The sequence below is a fragment of the Anoplopoma fimbria genome, chromosome 14, assembly GCF_027596085.1.
Source record: "Anoplopoma fimbria isolate UVic2021 breed Golden Eagle Sablefish chromosome 14, Afim_UVic_2022, whole genome shotgun sequence".
NCBI classification, from domain to species: Eukaryota; Metazoa; Chordata; class Actinopteri; order Perciformes; family Anoplopomatidae; genus Anoplopoma; species Anoplopoma fimbria.
The window spans coordinates 21562058-21583065 of NC_072462.1; the positions used below are offsets into that span (position 1 = coordinate 21562058).

At 38.5% G+C, this 21008-nt stretch overlaps 1 protein-coding gene across 1 annotated transcript in view; it reads right to left on the reverse strand.

Moving 5' to 3' along the window:
• npr2 (natriuretic peptide receptor 2) overlaps positions 1–21008 on the reverse strand; it is a 51601-nt gene that overhangs the window by 19601 nt on the left and 10992 nt on the right. Inside the window, exons 3-10 of the mRNA XM_054612149.1 lie at positions 19442–19555; positions 18913–19048; positions 17863–17957; positions 14211–14346; positions 12505–12589; positions 4387–4507; positions 3125–3199; positions 2046–2123 (exon numbers count right to left, since the gene is read on the reverse strand). Coding sequence (XP_054468124.1) covers positions 2046–2123; positions 3125–3199; positions 4387–4507; positions 12505–12589; positions 14211–14346; positions 17863–17957; positions 18913–19048; positions 19442–19555 — 840 coding nt within the window. The remainder of the gene's footprint in view (positions 1–2045; positions 2124–3124; positions 3200–4386; positions 4508–12504; positions 12590–14210; positions 14347–17862; positions 17958–18912; positions 19049–19441; positions 19556–21008) is intronic.

The following is a 21008-nucleotide window of genomic DNA, read 5'->3' on the forward strand; positions in this document are numbered from 1 at the left end:
TACATTGAGAATATTCGGAGCAGGAATATCAGAGCATGTAAAACTACTCTACATGGAAAATAGTCACTAATCACACACTGGTTTAACAATACCAAACATGAATCACTTTGAAACTGAAAAGTGTAAAAACAGAGAAGTTTGAGGTTAACTGATCAGGACGGATCAATAGTGTTTCATAGAAACAAGCAACATGAACGTCCTCCTCGTGCTGACAGAAGCAACACACCACAAAGGGCACTCATTCTGCAGCCAGCGTGAAACTTCTAAAACCGTAGTTCACAACTTCAACGATGTACTTTTCTTCTTTGAGCACACTGAGTGACAGGCGCTCTAACACCAAAAGCAGGCAGTTAGTCGCTCCTGTTTCCCGAATCTAGAGATGTTAGCCTACCCTTTGGCCTATATAATTTCCCCTGCTGCACACTGGTGTGGAGGGGGAGGAGAACTAGCAGGGGGGGAGGAGGAGAGAGTGCAGGAAGACAAGTGGTTAAGTTTCCACTGGAAGGCCCGTCTCTTCCCCCATCTGGTAGGCTTTTTCGTGAGCTGAGGTTTGACAGCCGATCAGGCCCCCGGGGCGTCTGAGAGGCTGCCAGCTCAGACAGCAGCCTCTCTCCCATGTGTGCCTGCTGACTGACCAAAAGACCACAGAGGCATCCAAGATGCCGAAACTGCGATTCTCCAACGGGCTGCAGCACGCACGGACAAAAAAACAGAAAAAAAAAAAACAGAGCTGAGTGGGATTAAAGAGAGTTAGAGACCAAGAGATGATAAAAGTGAAGAAATGGCCAAAAATATTCCCCACAAGCTTCAATCTTGTTCATGAGCACCCATGAAATTTCCGAGTTATGGGTTTTCCTCTGCCACTCTGTGTTTCCATCACCAAACCACATATATTTTTCTCCCCTCAGCTTCCTTATCGTTCTCTCGTAAATATTTCCCAGCCGAGGGACCTTTTCATCACCAGCTGCTGTTGATGTTGAAGAGACAGTTTGATGATGTTAACTCTTGAACAAGCAACATCCTGTAGTGGTACTGGCCGAACATGCTAATGAAGTTCTAGCTTCCACTTCCTGCAAATAGGTCCACAGAAAAAGCTTTATTATTGTAATATGGTGAGCCTTTTCAGGAGCTTGTTTAGTAAAGCAGGTAGAGAGATTGAACCTTGTATGAAGGTCTTTTCCCTGCAGTGATAAATACAATATTGTCAATTCATGGTTGTTTTATTTTAAGTGAATGAATAAATGATTTGTTGAATACAGCATGTTGAAATGGAGATGGATTTATTTTACAATTCAGCCCCAAGGTCCCTGTGCATGGCTCTTTGCACATTCACATACAAATAATGTGAAAATATTGATTATTGCAGCTTTAAGTAAGCAGATGTACTAGCTGTCTGATGTTTTTTGTACAAGTGGAAAGATTGGCTAATAGAGTGGTACTTACAATAATATAATAACTGTATTTGTAGAACATTGTATTAACATAGTTACCAAGTGGCTTAATGTAGAATATAACAGAAAAATTATCGCAACAGTGAAAAGTAAAACCATATAAAAGGTCAATTTTAATAGTTAATTGTTTAAAATAAACGTCTAAAAGAAAATACAGATGTAGCAGCGTGGATTGTGAACGACAGTTTAGGTGCCATGAAAGCAAATATTCCGTCATCCTCGGAAGCAAATCTAGAGCAATGCATTTGATTTCTCATGATGAATTTGAATATTTTATTGGAAACCAGTGAAGGGATACAAAAAAGCCTTGCAGCTGCATTTTAGACCTACTGTAGATAATTAAGTGCTTTTTCAGTGTATACAAAAAAAAGGAACAGATTGCAAGAACATCCTCAAACACAGGATATTTCTCCTCTTTGCCCATTTGTACAATATACAAATCATTTGTCTAAGGATGTTGTACAGAATGTAATGCTCTTTGGTGATTTTTGGCTGTATAAATGAAATTAAACTGACAAAATTATTACAAATTAATCCTCTGAACCCTGTCAAAAGATAAATACATCTACTATATGAGATTTTATGAACACTTACATGTTTGAGTTCCAGTAAAACTTGTCTGGTCAATTCTATCCTCTTCTTGTTGACATGCTTGATGGCCACCAGGTTCCCCTGTGTGCAGCACGAGAAGAAACAGAGTAATGAATGCAGTCCGAGGATGTATGGTCCACTTTATACAAGGCTTTTTTATGAAGAGATTCAAGGATGCACCTTTGTCTAGGTGTAAATAAAGCAGGAATAAAAACAACAGTAACAATAGAAGGGAAAAAAAGGATCATTAAAATGGACAGAGGAAATCAATCAGCATTCAGAGGAGAGAACAGCGTCTTGCAGTTGTTCATGGTACATTTGGGGCCTATTTCAGTCAGCTGCTGCAGAAGAATTGTATCTGCATTTTGATATGTGAGGATCAGTGACCTAAGGAAGCAAGGTGAATATCTCCTGTTCACCCTGTTCAGCAACTATATGATACCAATCTGGAGGAGAGCTTTTATTCGAAAAGGAATATACAGTTAGGAGCTGATGATGGCCGTCATATGTGTGAGAGCAGATGCATTTGGTTTCTGACTGCTGAATAAAAAAACACCTCATTTCAGAGGTTAATTTCCATTATTTGGTTGTTGATGATCTTCCTGTTTGGGCTTTCGTGTCAGATTTAATCACCTCAGCCTTGCATTGAATTTGAGAAGTGTATCAGTACCTCCAATGATTCAAGAGGCGTTCAACCTGTACCGTGACATCAGCATTTATATAAAACTGGCATCATACATCTAAACACAAAGACGTTATCATTATTCAGCAGGCTCTTTTTGTCACATTTCCTCACACCTCCTCCATCTTAAACGGATAAATTAACCGCAGCAACAAGTTGATGGCCATGTCCAGACTGTGAGGTGGGAGTGTGGAAACAAAGAGAGAAAAAAAAAGAAGAAGAAGAAGAAAATTGACGCATTGTACAGCTCACATTAAACCCAACTACCTAAATTCGCCCACACTCTCTCTCTCTTTCTCTCTCCTCTCCGGCTCTCCGGCTTTTCTCTGCGAGTGTGCACATGTGTGGGTGGGAAAGGAGTGCGCAGGAGTTGAAAATGTCAGAACTCACTAAGCCTTACCTTAAAATAGCCTGTTTTTGCAAATAGCTGATATTTTCCATGGGCAGTTATCAAGGAGCCGTAGCTGGAGCCTCTCTAAGAAGGTGGTTAGGAGTAGTGAGAAGAGAGAAAAAAAAAGTCATGTTAGCGGTGTGTAGATTACAGCATAGAGGATTTAATATTGTTAATTTCAGACTGCTTCCACTTCACTGCAACATAGCTTTTTAAAAGGCTTCATCCACTGACATTCTCATTCAAAGTACTTTTCTCTGTGAAACATGAAATTGCATTTCACTTATGTATAAGAAAATAAAGTGTTTCCAGTTTTTTGTAACACCAACTCGAGTCCTTGGACAAATGTCTGCAGTGCAACACAGAGTGAATAAAAATCAAGTGGGCGCACTGCATACAGACAGCCAGCACAGTCAACTACACATTTGTATAGAATGCAAATGTTGGCAACACACGGCACACTGGAAAATACATCGGTCTGGAAAATGACTGTGTTTTCCACACGCACATTATCCCGGAATTGGACGGAGGAGCAGTAATGAAAAAGGTGCCGCATGTGCTTTTCATGAACGCTTGCACGTGTGGGTTGAAAAACACACAACCCGAAGGACATGCATTAGCCCGCTCAGACAACAGAACCTGATACTTGAAGAACGTGATGAGGTATCATATATGTGGGGATTGGGGCCAGACAGTTTTTTTTTTTTTTAACAATCATTTAATATGCGTCTGCCACCGCAAAACCCAGCCACCTTCAATAAACCACTGGGAAAGCTTTCAGGAATGTGTGAACTAGCAAAAGGATTTGGACCCTCTCAGGGCTGCAGCTTTGCTTTTTATACAAAGAAACTCAAACTGCTTATTAATACACAGCGCACAGCGTGTAAACAGGGTGAAGCCCTAAACTTTAAACATCTCAACATTTCGATTCACAAGGAATCGAAAATGTCCTTTTTTAAAGCATTGAATTCTCGAGACTGATGAAAGCTGAGGACCCAGTGTGGAGTCTCTCCCACTGGCAGACATGGCAATATAACCTTCCAGAAGAACAACTTGTTAATCACACATTGGAGGCCGTGCCAGCTACATTGATGGAATAAAAGACTCAATATTATAAAGAGATGTTCAGAGCTGCCAGCTTTAATATGAGATCCCGTTGATTTTTTACTCTCAGAAGCCATGAACCACTAAGTTACGTTTGTTTCCTGTCACCTCACCTGCACATTTTTACTATATTTTGTCTGTACAGCAGCAATGAGAAGATATTATACCTGCGAGAGGGTGAGCCTGCTGCCGGCACGTTTGTGGTATTTATTGGGGCTCTCGAACTGAAGGTCTTCCCACCGAATCCTCCACAGCATTCCAGCCAGCTCTTTCTCGAGCTTCAGTTTCCTGCGAAAAGGGAAAAACCAGGTGGTGAAGTCAACAAGGACAGCAGCACAAAGAACAGAGGAACAATCTCACATAAAGGGAAGGGATCTGGGTTGTGGTGGAAGCCTCAATGAGCTGATGAGCACAGAATTATGACTTGCTTTGGTTTGAATCTCAACTCGCTGCCCTTTCTAATTTCACTTTTTATACAAACAAAATAAATTAACAAATATCCTTCAGAGTCAAGGTGGTCTGTTGACTCTTGGTTTTATGTTGAGGAAAAAGTACATGGCATTTAAAATAACATGGATTTAATCTGGCAAGGGACCTAAAACAAAGAGTTAATTGCCGTATTTGTGCAGTACCTCCATCTTTCTGGTGGTATTTCCTGAGATAGCAGCCTCAGATTTGAGTGCACAACGCTTCCTGTCTAGCGTTTGCATGCAGTGATTGTTCATGTGTTTATGTGTGGAGGCTTGTGTGTTTGCATTTGATTAGATCTTAACTTCACTGGGCCATATGCTCTACTTATTAAACTTTGATGAAGTGGAAAACTCAATATGCAACGACTTTACACTGTCAACAACCATAGCGGAATCCACAGATTTCAAATAGGTAACTTTGTGTTAACAACATTGTGCCCAAAAGTCAAATCAACATTAAACAACTTTTTTGACCCTTAAAAAAAATAAAATCATTATTTGTGAGGGAAAATGATGAGTTAATTGAATACCATGCTGAGAAATCTTATTTTCTTCTGCTTTAAATGAAGGTACTTGTTCTGATGACTCACAGGTCTTTAATTTTAAGAGAAGTGAAAAACAATGATGAGGATTAGAATCCACTCACACATTCTTTATTTTTACCAAAGTCACTAAGAGCGGACTCAGATGTTCTAACCTCATCTTAGTGCTGACGCTGGTACAAAAATAACTGCCAACTCAAACACTGTAAAAATGATTCTACCTTAAAACTGAAATATTGAAAGTAACTGACTAGGGAAACCAAGAAGACCAGTAAAATATATTTAAGATGATTGTTTCCTTAAATATTATACAAATAACAATGAAACAACTGTGTAACTTACACTGAAGTCAGTTTTTAATCATATTAAGATTTTGGCACTGAAAATACTGTAAGTGAATACTGTGAACTGAAACAGTAAATCACAGTTTAGGCAACAGTTACATAAACCTTTCATGACATTTTAAAATGCATTGCAGTGGCAGCAAGTGATAAGCAATGGAATGAGACACATCCTACATTGATTTACTGGTCTGTATGTCTCATAATAAGCTATTGAACTTTCCTAATATGAAGTCGCTGTATAAGGACTAGGGACGGGAATCAGCAGGGACCTCCCGATACGATACTATCACGATACTTAGGTGGCGATTCGATATGTATTGCGATTCTGTGGGTATTGTGATTCGATATTACGATTTCTTGCGATTTCTTTTGGTTATTTTTTTCAAAACACTGGACTATGGAAAACAGTTGAATCATACCTTCAAATACAACACAGTCAAATGCACTTAGAGCTTTCCAAGTTTTATTTCAAGTTTTAATTCCTAAATCTTAACATTAACTTAATAACTGCAGGGCAGCCAATAGCGTATAATAAGGGGCTATACAATAATAGTGCCCTATTATTGTATAGCCCCTGTCAACTGATGCGATTAGCCTTTTCTGAACTGCTGGGGAGCTTACTGAAACATGTATCCAGCGTTCGTTGTTTGCTGCTAGCAGGTTTGGCTTCCTCCGCCGTTTTGTCTGATAACTCAGGATGGTGTCGAGTGATATGGGCACGTATGTTGGTCGTATTACCACAATACTTTATCTTTCCGTGGCATAGTTTGCAGACAGCATTGCTCATGTCTAACTCTTTTTTTCCTCGTAAATTATGAAAGCCAAAGTTCTTCCAGACGTGCGATTTAGGTATGAATCTCGGGACTAACGTCTGACATGTTTGCTGTCCAACATGTTAGCCTTTGTATTCCTACCTAGCTACTACGTGTGAAGCTGCGCTTCTAGCCGGAAGGAAATCATGAACGAATAGATTGCATTGCGCCATCTGTAGGATTATAATCTGTAGGATTATAATCTGTAGGATTATAAACGGCAACGTTTTTTTCCACCTTGAATAAAATAATTAAAAGTAGGCTACAGAACAAAATATCGATTTGGGAGGCAGCGTGGCGATTTAAAAATCGTCACACACAAGAATTGCGATTGGTAACTGAATCGATTTCCCCCCCCATCCCTAATAAGGACACACACTTGTGAATTAAAAGGCAAACATTTGTATTAACATTTTTGCAGATTGAAATCCTGATGTCAGTGAAGATAAATGTTTTACAACTATTAATGAACGTGTTATAAAAAAGGCAACTAAAAAAGGATAAATGAGACTACTAAACGTCATCAGGCCGACTAGTCTGCATTCACAGCCTTCTTGGGTATTTGCGCACTCATGTAACCGGTGTAGTTCATTTGTAGCATAACGCTTCTAGCCTAACGCTTTTTACTTCTGGCGATTGCATTCACGCTTAAAAAATAATAAAAGTGATGTTCATTTGTGAGGAGTATCTTGCTGAACAAAACTTTTAATCCAAAATCTAATGGAAAATCCCATTAGTTAGGGTTAGGGTAAATTATGTTATGTTATGTAACATTACGCTAGGTGAGGTTAGGTCACATTACGTTACCTAACGTACATTATTTAATGTACATTATTTAATGTACATTATGTAACGTACATTTGTTGTGTTGTGTGTCGGTTTCAACAACTACTGGTGTACGGGTGTAGCACAGGGAAAGGAAGAACCTATTCCATTTTGGAGGAGATCCGAATCACATTATTGTTCAACGGTGTGCACTTACTTTGAGTGTTATTACAGTTTGTAAGGTTAGGTCATGGTGTGTTGTATTAGATTGAGTTAGTGTTAATCTACTATAGCAGCATTATAATGTTATGTTATGTGTTAGGTCGTACTTTGTCATGTTAAGTTTACATTACGTTATCTCTGGGTTTGCTATGTTTTGTTGAGTTGTGTTGTGTAGTTTAAGGTTATGTTATTGGTCGGGTTAGTAAAAAACAATAACTCCATTTTGGCTGATAATTATGGTGTTTTAAATAGCCAAGTCAGTTATTTACAAAAATGATGCAATATTATTATGATATCTATCATCCACCCAAGTTTTTCACTGGTGATCATCTTTGTCTCATACAAGGTGAATTGAATTAAGTATGGGTGAATAAAAGCGGAAAAGGATAGAAATGGCAAAACAATGCTAAACAACCTCCAACTGTCTGCACTGCCTAACCAGATTAATTAATCTAGTCAGTTGTTTTTTTTTTTTTACATGTTTTGAGTGTTATTTTGTTTCTTTATTATCAGTCTGTCTAACAAACACCGAGCACCAAAGAAGGGAAGAGGAATTCCAGACCAGACTAAACTATTACTACAGAGTCAGGAGATTTTTTTGGGGTGTGTGTGTGTGTGTGTGTGTGTGTGTGTGTGTGTGTGTGTGTGTGTGTGTGTGTGTGTGTGTGTGTGTGTGGGGGGGGGGGTCTTTCAGTTTAAAATTCTTGAAATGAAAAACGAGCAGAGGCCATACATTCCAACCCAATCTAAAAGGTGTAAAACACTTCCAGATGGCTGCAGGAAATAATTCGCATTTCCCCGAACCATACCAGTTGGCCCCAAAAGTTTTTTGGTTTTTTTCTGAACTCGTTTTGACCAGGGGAACACTGTGTCAGTCCTGAAACTTTAATCTGCAAATACTTGCCTATGTGCAACCATTTTGAGGGCAGGAAACACCATTTAACCACCGGTGCCCTCCAGCCCCATCCACCACCACCACCCAGAAAAAAGGTATGTTTCTATTTAAGGAGCCACGTTTAGAGACCTCTGGCAGCCAGAGGGGCTAAGTGTGGGGCTCCACACTGGGCCTATTGTTTCATAAGTCCCATATGTGAATACCTCAGCTGGACCAACCCCTCCATTAAAACAACAGAGCCACTGCTGCTCAACATCCCATCACACTGCTGCTGCACCTCAGACTCCAGCCTCTCAGTCATGACCAACTGAGAGCTGCTGAACGTCCACCGGGTTAAATCTACTGAGTGCTGCGAGACAATTTCAAATCAGTGAGCATTATTTCATTTTGACAGTGTTGCATGTGTACAGTGCATGTTTTTTGCAGAGCAAATTGAGTAAATTACTTTTCTCATTGTAATCAACTTGTCGCAACAGTAATGTACCAGTGCAGTCCCCTGCCTTATTCTCTCTTACTTCAGGCACGGGTAGACTTGAAACCAGAATTTTAGGAAAAAATCTTTTTAGTTTTGAAGGAGAAGTTAGACTTAAAAGGCTGATTTTGAGGCAAAATTACTTTTTAAGACATTTAAATGTTCTGTTGCAGTGCATTTATTTGTACAACAAAGCAATACAATAAAACAGACAATTTAATACACAGGTTGCTTTTTATTAAGTTGTATATTCACCAAATTTGACTAAGGTGCACGTTTTACACAGGCAATAGTTGCTAGTTGTAAGTCAGAGAAGCAACAAATCACCGAAACTATCCAACCAGCTACCCACTTCTGATACAAAATTCATAAATAATTTCACAGTTTTGGGCTGACTCATTTTTGTGGCAGATTTAACCTTTCATGCCCTGTGAACTTGATTTAGAGTTCCCATTACATTAATACGATTTAATTAATATGAATATAAAATATTTATCTTTATTGAAGAAAACTAAAAATAAGCAGCAGCAAATATAAAATGAGAAAAAAATAATTATATATATCTTCTATTAAAATTTTCCTATTAAAAATATAAAAATACATATCAATATATCATTCTTATAAATTGCAACCCCCTATGCATATCAAGCGACCCCAAGGTTAAGAAACTTATCAGCTTATTGATCTGAGAACAACTACTAACAGTGACAAAACTCCAAAGTGTTTTAAAAGATTTTAGTGGTGTTTTTACAGGTCAAGCAGTGAACATGGAGGCCTCTCAGCAGCTGGTTGATCTTAAAGACGCTGTAAACAGCTCTGCTGTCGGCCTCTCTGTCCATCAGCAAAGCTCCACTGGTGTCTGCAAAAACAGGAAGGGATTTGTTGGCCTATGGTGTCAGACGGAGCCGTCACAGAAACATTTCAAACTCTTACTGATGGTGTATTTTATCCCTTTTACTTGAACACGTGGTTTACATTTACAGTTTCATGGCCTTGTGGCACTTGAAGTTTATTCAAAATCCAAGAAAAGAAAAATATGTTCAGGTCTATGAGTCATTTATGCGAATGATCTAAATCTAAATATAGATGAACTAGAGCAGAGGGTGCAAATCTGTGGGTCAGGACCAAAAATGCATCACAGAGTTTCCCTTTTGGGTTCCCATAACAGTAATAGATACGTATTGACATAAATCATCAAATGTTCCACCTGGATCTAAGATTTTCTTTTAAGGAACTCAAAGAAAAGAAGAGCATATTTCGCTAAACTTACTGGCCAAGAGTCCAGGGAAACTAGCTAGCTCGTTAGGAAACCATGCTGAGCTTGCTGAACCGTGAGCTGAAAAAGAAAACAGAGAAGAAGATGTCAATGTTTTCAGAATTTAGTGCACACTCTGCATCAAATTATCTGGTAGTTATTTGAAATTTAACATGATCAACTCAGATTCAGGTTCAGTGAATTTACCTCAGGCGGATAGCTGCTCCTCCATCTTTCTTCCACCATTCCTCTGATCAAAATCCATTCTGATTGGCTGGTGATTAACACTTGTTTGTGTTAATAGTCAGTATTTGAAAAGTGATCAGATTACCGGTGTGATTTGTTAGTTAGAGCTGAAATGGGAAATATAAATCAGCTCCTCCTTTAGATGAAAATAATAGTTTATTAGTCTGGAACATAATTAACCGCCTATGAAAAGACACCTTTGAAGAAGTAATGGAAAAAGGAAAAATAGAACCAAGAATATTTCTCATTTCATGCAGATTTCACCCACGACATTACCCAGAATTTAGCAATCCTTCCAGTAGCTTGATTGCTAAGGGCATGTGTGATTAACTTCTTGTGTAATTAAATGAGGCTCAATCTAGTTCTCATAATGATTTCCACAAACAACAAGTAGACTGTGCCACTTGGGACACAGTAATGACTTCATTCGAATTTCTTTTTACAGCTGAATGCAGTGCACAAAGTTACAACTATTAGAAATGAGGCAGGGAATTATTTTAACTAAAAGATTCACAGCTGCTTGGGGGCGGCAACACAGAACACTTTACACATCTAATTACAATTAGTCAATTCCATTTATTTTAGCAAAGCAATATAGATCATATATGCAGTTCCCTACAGTCTGTTGTAACCTGATGTTGTTCATGTTATTTATATCAGTCCAGTTCTTGATAGCCGATTTTTGGATTCAACTAATGACTGCTTTGTAAAACAACTCCATGTATGACAGTAAGAAACAAGTGGACAAAATCATATTGTTTCAACCCGTTTTGAATTGGAATCTTTGTTTCCAGGGGTAAGGATTTTTAGAAATACTGAGGTCCTGAGCGCAGCAGCACAACCCTTACCACCCCAAAATAATGTTTGACTAGACACCAAAACATTTTTTCCACTACATTTTACTTTTAAAGGCACAATGAGTAGGATTTTGCGGTTGCAGTTTGTAAAGACAACATTCAAAAAAGTTTTGCCCATTTCACATCACTATATTTGCATTTTTTTGGCAGTGAGTGCGCCCTTTTGGCGGCTTCCTCTTGACTGACTGCTTACAATCTGGCACCTGGTTGCTACGTTTTGAAACGGGTCGAAGCCCAGAAATGTCCAGAAAACAGCTAAATAAGAAAATACAGGAAGAGTGACGCAACACACTCCTAGTAAGGCATAAGTGATGATTGAAAGAGGCTAATTTGTATGTGTCTATACATTGTTTTTAGGAACACCCTACTCATTGTGCCTTAAACTTTTCAGTAAGGTTTTATGCATATTAAAATTAGTTTTTTTACCAAAAAACAGTCAAATTGAAAGATATAGAAAAAAAAACCTCTGAAAATAAATGTGTAGCCTTCATATTTTTGAAATTGTAGATTGTAAATGTACACGGAAAACAGTACTGAGGACATGACCTCAGTAGGAAAACAGTACTGAGGACATGACCTCAGTAGGAAAACAGTACTGAGGACATGACCTCAGTAGGAAAACAGTACTGAGGACATGACCTCAGTAGGAAAACAGTACTGAGGACATGACCTCAGTAGGAAAACAGAACTGAGGACATGACCTCAGTAGGAAAACAGAACTGAGGACATGACCTCAGTAGGCCCCACAGCCTTTGCGAACTTTACAGCACATGACACTCATTATTCTTACACCCTCATTTTGGACAAGTTAGATCTCTTTCTCAAAAAATACTATAACTTTGAAAAAGGGGAAGAAACCTCAGGTTCTTCTTGTCAGGAAACAACAGAACAAAACACTCAATTCTTTTTTAAACATGCACTGGAAGCCTATTAAAAAATTGGCTTTACTGCAGCGACAACATTTTTCAATTGTTTTAAAAACCATGACTTTTAGGACTCACACACTGACATCAGCAGTGTGTAAATTATCTAAATATGTGGTTTAGTTTTAATCCAGAACAAAGAAAACTGAACTTCATGAACACACTGATGATCATTAAGTGAGGACAGCAGTAAGCATTGTTCTCGGCCTGTATATGAGCTCACTTGGCAACTTAAACACACTTCGGCGCTGCTTTAACGCTGTTACCTGCTGAGCCGTTGCTGTGGCAACAATTGAGTAAATACCACACTGGCACATATAGCAGCACAACCCTAAAATTCTGTTTCAAACACATCTCCCTCTCTCTCTGTCTCTCTCTTTCCGTCTTTGAGAGGAACGAAAAAAAGATAATCTCTGCATGTCTACCAATTGAGCTAAAAGCAGCACAGACTGTATGCATCAGCTCGGTGCGATCAAACTCACCTGTAAATGAGGAAACTGGAGATTCCAAAAATGATGAGCGCTAGGCCAGATCCCACAGCTACAATACCCAGTACTGGCAGATGACCTGGAAAACAGGAGTAGAAGGATTCCACACTGAGTTGTCTCTCACATGTTTAACAGATGTCCACATTCATATCTTTGTAAAGAGACAAAAAGACTGTTCTGTAAAAAGCACAGCTGTGACTTCCTGAAGCACAGCTGCAGTTCCTAAGCAATCTGTCAACCCAAAGAACCTGCAACAATTTCACACAATTACACAGCTCTACAGCATTCCTGATATATATATATATTTAAATCCCTAATGGAGACTAAATATACCACCTGCAGTAAATCACAGGACATGATACTCATTAGATAAATATAATTTCTTACAATAATCAACACCAAAGGATGTTCAACTTGACTGCATTAATGAATCAGTAAACTGAAGATTTGTAACAAGCAATAACAGTTTATATTATTCAGCAGGTTCACTATGAGCAGATTTCAGGTCTCCTACAAACTTGCCTTCCCATACAACTAAACTGCATACTTAAGGGAAACGTATTTTCTCCCGGATTACAGTCGCGGTTTAAACACATGGTTAACGCTGTTAAGTGAAACAAAACAAAACAAAAACACCACAAAAATACTTGTATTGGTTGAGCAAAAGATCATGGTTTGGTTTTAAACAAGTATGTTTGTTACGTTATATAAGTTACGGATGTTAACTAATATAAGTCAAAGTTGACTTTTGGTTTCACACGGGACCCGAATAGCGGTCTCCTTGGTAAAAGTCCTGTGTTTTTTTGTGTCAACAATCGACCCCTCGGCCATGCATGGACTTGCGATATGTTAAAAACAAACGTAATCCAGAGGAAAATGTTTCCCTCAAAACGTAATTAACAATGCAGTTTCTTGTTAGAGACGTAATGTTTTGGGAGACCAGGTTGAGCCAGGAAACGTTCAGCCTAGCTCAGAAGAACGACTACAACATACTGGCTTCCTCCATGTCTACACTCTGTGGATGAGACACTGCTGCTATTGTGCTTTGTCTGTTTGTACATGTTGTTTATCATCAATATGTTTCATCAAATTCCCAAACACTCATTGTCAATGGTGCTGAAAGCGACACTAGAGAAGGCGACATCCAGGCTCTCAACTCTGCAAATAATTTGAGTCTAATTTATGTCTCCTCCACTCATTATCCCTCCTTCACAAAATACATTTATAATTGCAGTGGTTTTCCTCCTCAGTTTATCATCTATGACATTTCCCTTTGAAACCGTGACTCTGTTCAAGCAACAAAGACAACTTCCAGCACTTATCTTTTACAATGATTGTTACTCCAGCAAATATGACACTTCTACATTTGCTCTTTCACTTCATTGAGGGAGAATTGGGGTGAAATTGAAGAAAAACAACACATTTATCATTACAGCATCAATGAAAATATCACAGGCCCTGTAGAGAAGACAGCGATAATATAAACAAAGCATTTGAGCATCGTAATATCCATCTGATGAGCGATTCAATCTTACTCTAAGTCAAGAGAAAAACAATCAAACTTCCTTGTCATAATTCTTTTCATGCAATTTCCTGAAATCAGTGTGTCCATCAGTCAATCTTGCAAGCTTGATTTTAGAGAATATTTCACCTCAGACACAGGTATAATCATCTGTGGGCTGATTTAACTGTTGACATACCATCATTGCAGGAGGGGTCGTCTGTGGAAAACACACAGGGGGGGTTATCGAGCGGTGGGGCCCCTTTGGGCCAGTGGATCCTCTCTGTCTGGGACCAAATGATGTCTTTAGTGGTTCCATTGTAGTACGCAACCAGCTACAAACACAGAGGGAAACACTCATTTAAATGGGTGAAAATAAAATACTTCAAACCTGTTGTACCAGAAGCTCACTTCAAAGCATGTCCCTATAGAAATTTAACAATTTATTGTTGAGGACAAAATCGATTACATTGTTTTTTCATTTGCTGTGCAACCACAGAGAGTGTAGTCTGTCCCCTCAAGACTAGCCGCTGGTCCAATAGCTTGTTACATTAGCGCTTTTCCATGAAGGGCTTTCGGTCATTGGTCTGAAAAAGTTAGATGTTTTCCTGGTTCCATTTCCTAGTATTTAATACAGCACTTGCTATTAGATCTTGAACTTGTGATTTGAACAAAGTTAAACAGCTATCAATATTTTAGCGAACAAAAATATAAAATAAAAATCAACCAGGGATTGCAATGTTGGTCTGTGTTAGCATGCTAACACACTTGACTAAGATGGTAAAAATGGTAAACATTAGCATGTTACAGCAGCATTTTTTACTGTGAGAATGTTAGTTAGCATGCTGATGTTAGCATTTAGCTCAAAGCACTGCTGTGCCTCAAGCCTCACGGAGCTGCTAGCATGGCTGTAGACTCCTATGCTAAGTTCCGAAAACAGTAACAGGCCACAAGTCATTTTCAATGGAAGCTGGTGACATGAAGCTACAAACTGAACCCCAACACTCGCTGCGTGACACACTATAAACAAAGTTGAGCTGGCTTCAACTTTTCTCAGCGCTCCAATGAGGCTATAAAAGCGTCAACCAATCACATGTTCTTGTTTCACATTTTTTGGTTCCCTTCTCTCTTCCCACTTGTCCTGCTCCACTAAGATGTAGATTGACCAACATCCTGAATAGCGTCTAAATATTGTATGTGAGCTTCCATTTCATGGTACAGCCTCAGGAGCAGCATCTGTTGTCCTGCTGTGAAACACGACTCCTGTGTTTCTAACTAGCCCGAGGAGTTTTTATTTTCTTCACCTATGCTCCCAGTGTGTTGTGTCGACTCTGCTTAAACCTTAAAGGCTGTCGACCCGACGTAGGGTCATCAAAACAATGCAGAATGTCATGAGAGAAGGGGCAGTGGGAGTTCTGTCTGAAATAGCAGCAGTATCTCAGTTCTGTGGCCTGTGTTTACTGCACTGCACTCCTTCGTCAATTCACTCATGCTTGTGTTCACTCTTAAACCCTCTTATGCCTACAAGTCTGCAAGCTATGCTATATAATGTAATATACACTATGTGGTCTAAGCTCATGGATACCCGCACACTACAGGGCCTGGCTTTGTGCATGGGGGCATCGTTATGTTGAATCAGGAATGTGCCTTCCACAAAATATATTTCCATGTTGTACAAAGATTGTACAAACCTTTTGTTTACAGGTTTCGGAGAGTACCAAGTTGTAAAAAAAAAAATTTCACTGCAGAGGGAGGTGTGTGAAGTCTGACAAATTGCCTCAAGTGATGTCACAATTGACAATGACAATTGAACAGCAAATAAGATATACATCTAGTCTTTTTTCCATAATTGTAACATACAGCATAGTAATGAATTTGACAGATTATTGAAATTTAACACTGATAAAAAAATGAAGATGACAAACAAATAAATAATAAATATAGTCAGAAATCTATCGAAACGAATCAGCTTGAGTCATTTTGATATTGATATGGTATTTTATTATATTCAGGAGTCTGAGATTCTGAAAGCTGAAACTGACCTGTGATGTTTTCAACCAGGCGGCTGGCTATTCGGGTCAATCGGTCATAGAAATGGACCAATTAAAGCCGAGGATAAATTAGACCATGTGGTCACGCTGACAGCCTCTGAGGACCGCTATGAAATTCTAACTGAAGTCTATAGCTAACCCACTTCTTTTCCCCTCAGAGGCAAAAAAAACACACACACCGGTGCAGTTCACAACACTGTTTGCAGAGTGCGACATAAACAAATATTTTCATTGGACTGTGAGGGAAATTTGAGGTTTTATGCATCTTATCATTAGAGAAGTCAGGACCAACAGAATATGTCCCAGATACTAATATACATTTGTTTTCATTGCATCAAAGACAAGCAAGGCTGAGTTTTGAACTACTCATTTCGTGCTGAAAAACTTTTAGAATATTAAATTAGTAATAAGCCACACATAAAGTGATTGAGCCCTTACAGTTTTCAGTCAATATCATTATTTGTGTCAACAGCTCTACATACTGTGACTGAAAATTATTCCTGCATAAGTTATACAGTTTATATTAAAAAGTTCCCCTGTAGAATAAATGCTTTTTGTAGACACGTTTGATGTTCATATGTTGAAATATAATTAGTACATATATATATTGCTAAAGTAATTATTCACTAAAATGTTTATAAATCAACCTCAGTTCTTTTTTGATACCAACCGAAATGCATTCGCACTATTGTGTATAGAAAACTGTGAAGTACCAAAAGCTGGAATTTAATTCTAATTTAATATTATTATGTACATTATTTTATTAAGGCAGAGTTTATGTATGAATTATTATTAATTAATTATTAATTATTCTTATTTTGCATTTAACATTCAGGAACTTTGACCTCTTTTGAAAAATGTAAAAAGATTGCTTCTTGGGGTGTTATATGCCTTAATCAGATAGCAATTGTAGCGGAAAAAGAGAGATGGGGAATGACATGCAACAAATGTCCCCAACCAGACGGCAACCAGGTATGTTGGGGCTCATGGTTGGCGCCTCAATCCCATGGCCCCCCAAAAATAACGGTTTTGTAGAAATGTACGTTCATATTTCTGAAAGAATGGTATCAAAAAAAAAGTGGTGTTGGTAGTTACACTTGGCTAACTCATATCCGCATTAGTATTGAAAACCTTGTAAGAAAAAGAACAACTTGGTACTAACTGACCAAGAATAACAGGATATGTAAGAACAAGGTCGACTGAGTCCTTCCTCATTTGCTCATCAGCCCAGTCCATGCCCAACAAAAATGTCTCCTGCTTACAAACTACTGCAGCTCTCCATGACAATCTGTGTGCCCCTGGGTGCATTGTTCCACTTTCTCTACCTCCAGTCCAAATACAGGTTTGATAGAAAACACATGTAAATTGTGTACACTTTTCTATTAAAATCCCATCATTGTCCTGCAAAATGTCCAACATTTTGTCAATGACTATTCAAAATGCAATCCAATAAAGTGTTAACAGATATTCTGATCCATTCATTCCTCTCAGGTCTTTACTTTCATTCAACTTCAGCTAATATTGGTGAATATTTTGCAGCCTTCAACTCATCTCTTCTTTCTTTTAAATGAGTTCCCTACATTAAATCCTCTGGCAAACCTCCTGTTTCATGCAAAAATATTTTACACCAAAGTAGAAAATTACAATCTATTAACAATACACAGGAGCTTAAAAGGAATAGTCCTCATCCAAAAAGGCAGTTTAATCATCTTCTAACCCCCTGTATCAAACTCTGCTGAAGAACATAAACACGTTTAACACATCGTAAATTATCCACGGTAAAGTGAAAGCCAGACTTACCCCGTACTCTCCTGTCTCCTGGTTGGTCATCGCCCACAGGTTGACGTCTATGTCCCTGGCATTTTTGTGGTCTGTGGTAACAAGCCCTGTCACTCCTAAAAACACAAACAATAGTTACGTTTAAGATGACTCTGCAGCATTACTTTATCACCTTTATGCTGTGCATCTTCTTGTCTCTTAACTACTGATCACTGTAGAAAAAAATGGAAAAGAGTTGTAATAGTGACCTCTATGTAGAAAAAAAATGAATGTGCTGAGCCAGTATTGGATGAAAAAGTTTCCCTCTGTAAACCCAGTAAACATTGTCAAGACATCCACACAACTTTCCATTACTATTTTCAACATTGGGCCCTTTTTTCTTGTTTTTTTCCCATCCTGCTGGGCAAAACAACCCTCATCAACCCTTTTAATCAGAAGTAACAACATCCCATTGTTCTGCCTCTCTCAAAATGATGTGAGTGCAGATCATCTGGCAGCCAGCGAAGTAAACAAGGAAGTGTGTGAGCACCAACATCAAGCATCAAATGGACTACTAACAGTATGTGTTGAAGGGTTATATTTTAATCACATTTTGGGTTCAATGGTGCTTCCAAATAACCACCAGCTGGGCCGGTCACTTGGGCTCACTGAATGGTTATTGGAGAGCACATTTCCCTGTTATCTCAGAGGCCGCCATGGCTTCATGCAGAATGAGTCCTGCATATCCAAATGTATCAATGGCAAGTTAACATTTTGCACAAAGTCACTTGTATATTTATGTGGAATCAGTTTGACACACACACACACACACAAAGTGTGCACATAAAGAGTAAAAGTATAATAGGTTGTCATGACAAACATTTATCGTTTACATTTATCTTCTCTGCGACAGACTGGCGACCTGTCCAGGGTGAACCCTGCCTTCGCCCATTGACAGCTGAGATCGGCTCCAGCACCCCTGCGACCCTTAACTGGATAAGCAGGTTACGGAAAATGGATGGATGGATTTATCTTCTAAAACCTACACTCATGTATGAAGGAGTTCTTACAAGTTAAACCATGTTTGCTCACCCCAGAATCGGCGGTTCTGCATCCTCATAGTGATGTTGATGCCGTCGTTCTGGGCTCCACCGTCAGCCAGCGTCTCCTCCAAGGCCATTGCGTAGAGCACGAAACCATCATAGAAGCTGCCGGCGATGTAGTCCATCTGAGAGGAGAGAGGCGTCATTTTAAACAACAGCCAACAAGCAGAATTTTTTAAGATAAAGAAATATAAAAAAATATGTTCAGCCAATATTCAAGAGTCTGCTTCTGTGAAACGATAGGATTTTGGCAGGTGAAAGTGCCAAACACAAACACAATAAATTATAATTAATTTGAAAAGTATAGTTTAATGTGCTTTTGTGAAACTTCCATACTTAATAGCTGAGATGAAAGCAGTAATAAAAAGAAAAGTATTATTAGCTAACATCATTGTCAACATCATTAACTGCTGCCAATTACACAGCACAGTGGGGATTTTTCTCCTCCGATTCTCTAATAAAAGATTAAAGAGGTCATACTGCAGAGAAACATATGTTTTTCATAGGCTGTAACGTACCAATGATGGTTCCAAATGCACCCCAAAATCCTTCTGAGCTCTGGCGTGGAGTTTCCTCTGGAAGTCCTTGTACTCTGGATTGTCAGGAGGCCTGTACGTTATGACGAAAACAGACTGGAGGAGACACAGATCAAAAGTTTTACTGGAGAAATAAAAAATTCAGCCAAACATTTTCCTCAAGTGGCCTGTAAATCTGTTGATAATCTTGCTGCTATCACAAAAACAAGTTTTAGACTTTTCTAGGAAATCGTCTGGCTTTGCTCTTAACAGGAAGAGCTAGAATCGTTTTTCATTCCACAACAGTCATTGGAAACCACTACTAGTGCTCTGAAGAAAACATATTGCCATAATGAGCCCTGTTATGGTTCACAGACAAATGAACACCTCATGTGATCCTGAGAAATGGGAGCCAAAATTTTGTTCTGCTGCCGAGGTTAGGAGAAGTTCACATTGAGATATACAGATATCACTGTATTTGATGCTAATGCTTTTTTATTTCTATTCATGGTGTTAACTTGGCATGAAATGTGTCTCCAATCTTAAAAAAGCTTTCTTAATAAACTCATATCACGTATCAACACGGGCAACACGTATCATAGTACAAACTGCAATATCTTGAGTGATCGGAGGGTGATTAAAATAGCTGGAGGGTTTTTTAGTATATAAAAAAATTATTAAAGGGAATCTTTGGATATTTTACAACCTGGGTTCTTGAATCCAATGTTTTTCTGTGTAATTGATCCAATATTGCAACCAGTTTGTCAAAGGAAATGTTAGTATTTAACGTTTCTGAAAACCAAGAGATATGTTGAATGTCAGCTTTTTGAACCTAAAATATGTTTCATTAAAAAGTTTCATATCAGCATCTTATTACACTTGCCGAGTGGTTGTCAAGGCTGTGTAAAGATTGGTGAGGTTTAAGCAACAAAACTGGTTAAGGTCAGAAAAAAACTTATGGTTTGTGATAAAATAATGACACAACATCATGCAAATAAAATCTATAAAAGTGTCCATTGTTAAATCATTGCTATAAAATTCTTTAACTGAACAAATGAATTACTTTTTTGACTTTTGCGGTGCTGTTCACTTAAATAATATTTCAGAGGGACAAATATTAAGATTAAGGGTTTTTTTTAAAGTGTGCTGATAAAAAGGTGGAGGAGATGTTATGTATGAACACTTAGTTAATGTTTCAACTGTATTTTAATGCATTCTAAGCAAACATATGCTTTTAGAGTGCATTACGACAGAAATGGCCGTTATTAATTTAATATTATGCAAGGATTATCAGAAGGCTGCTCTCCGTCAAAACCTTGTGAACACTTCGCTAAAGAGAATTAAGAGAAGCCGGTGTGACATTTAGGGAGATAAATCAGACGTACAACACATCTGTGCCCACTCTGTTATGTCTCAGTGCACTAATTTGGAAGGCTAAATGGCTTCCTGTGAAAACACATCCCCCCATTCATTAATGTCAAGCAAGAATTTCAAGCCTTATTATGGTCGAAAGGATTGAGGGGTCTTTTTTCCTTTGGGAGACTCAATTTTCCCTCCCATTGGCATAAAT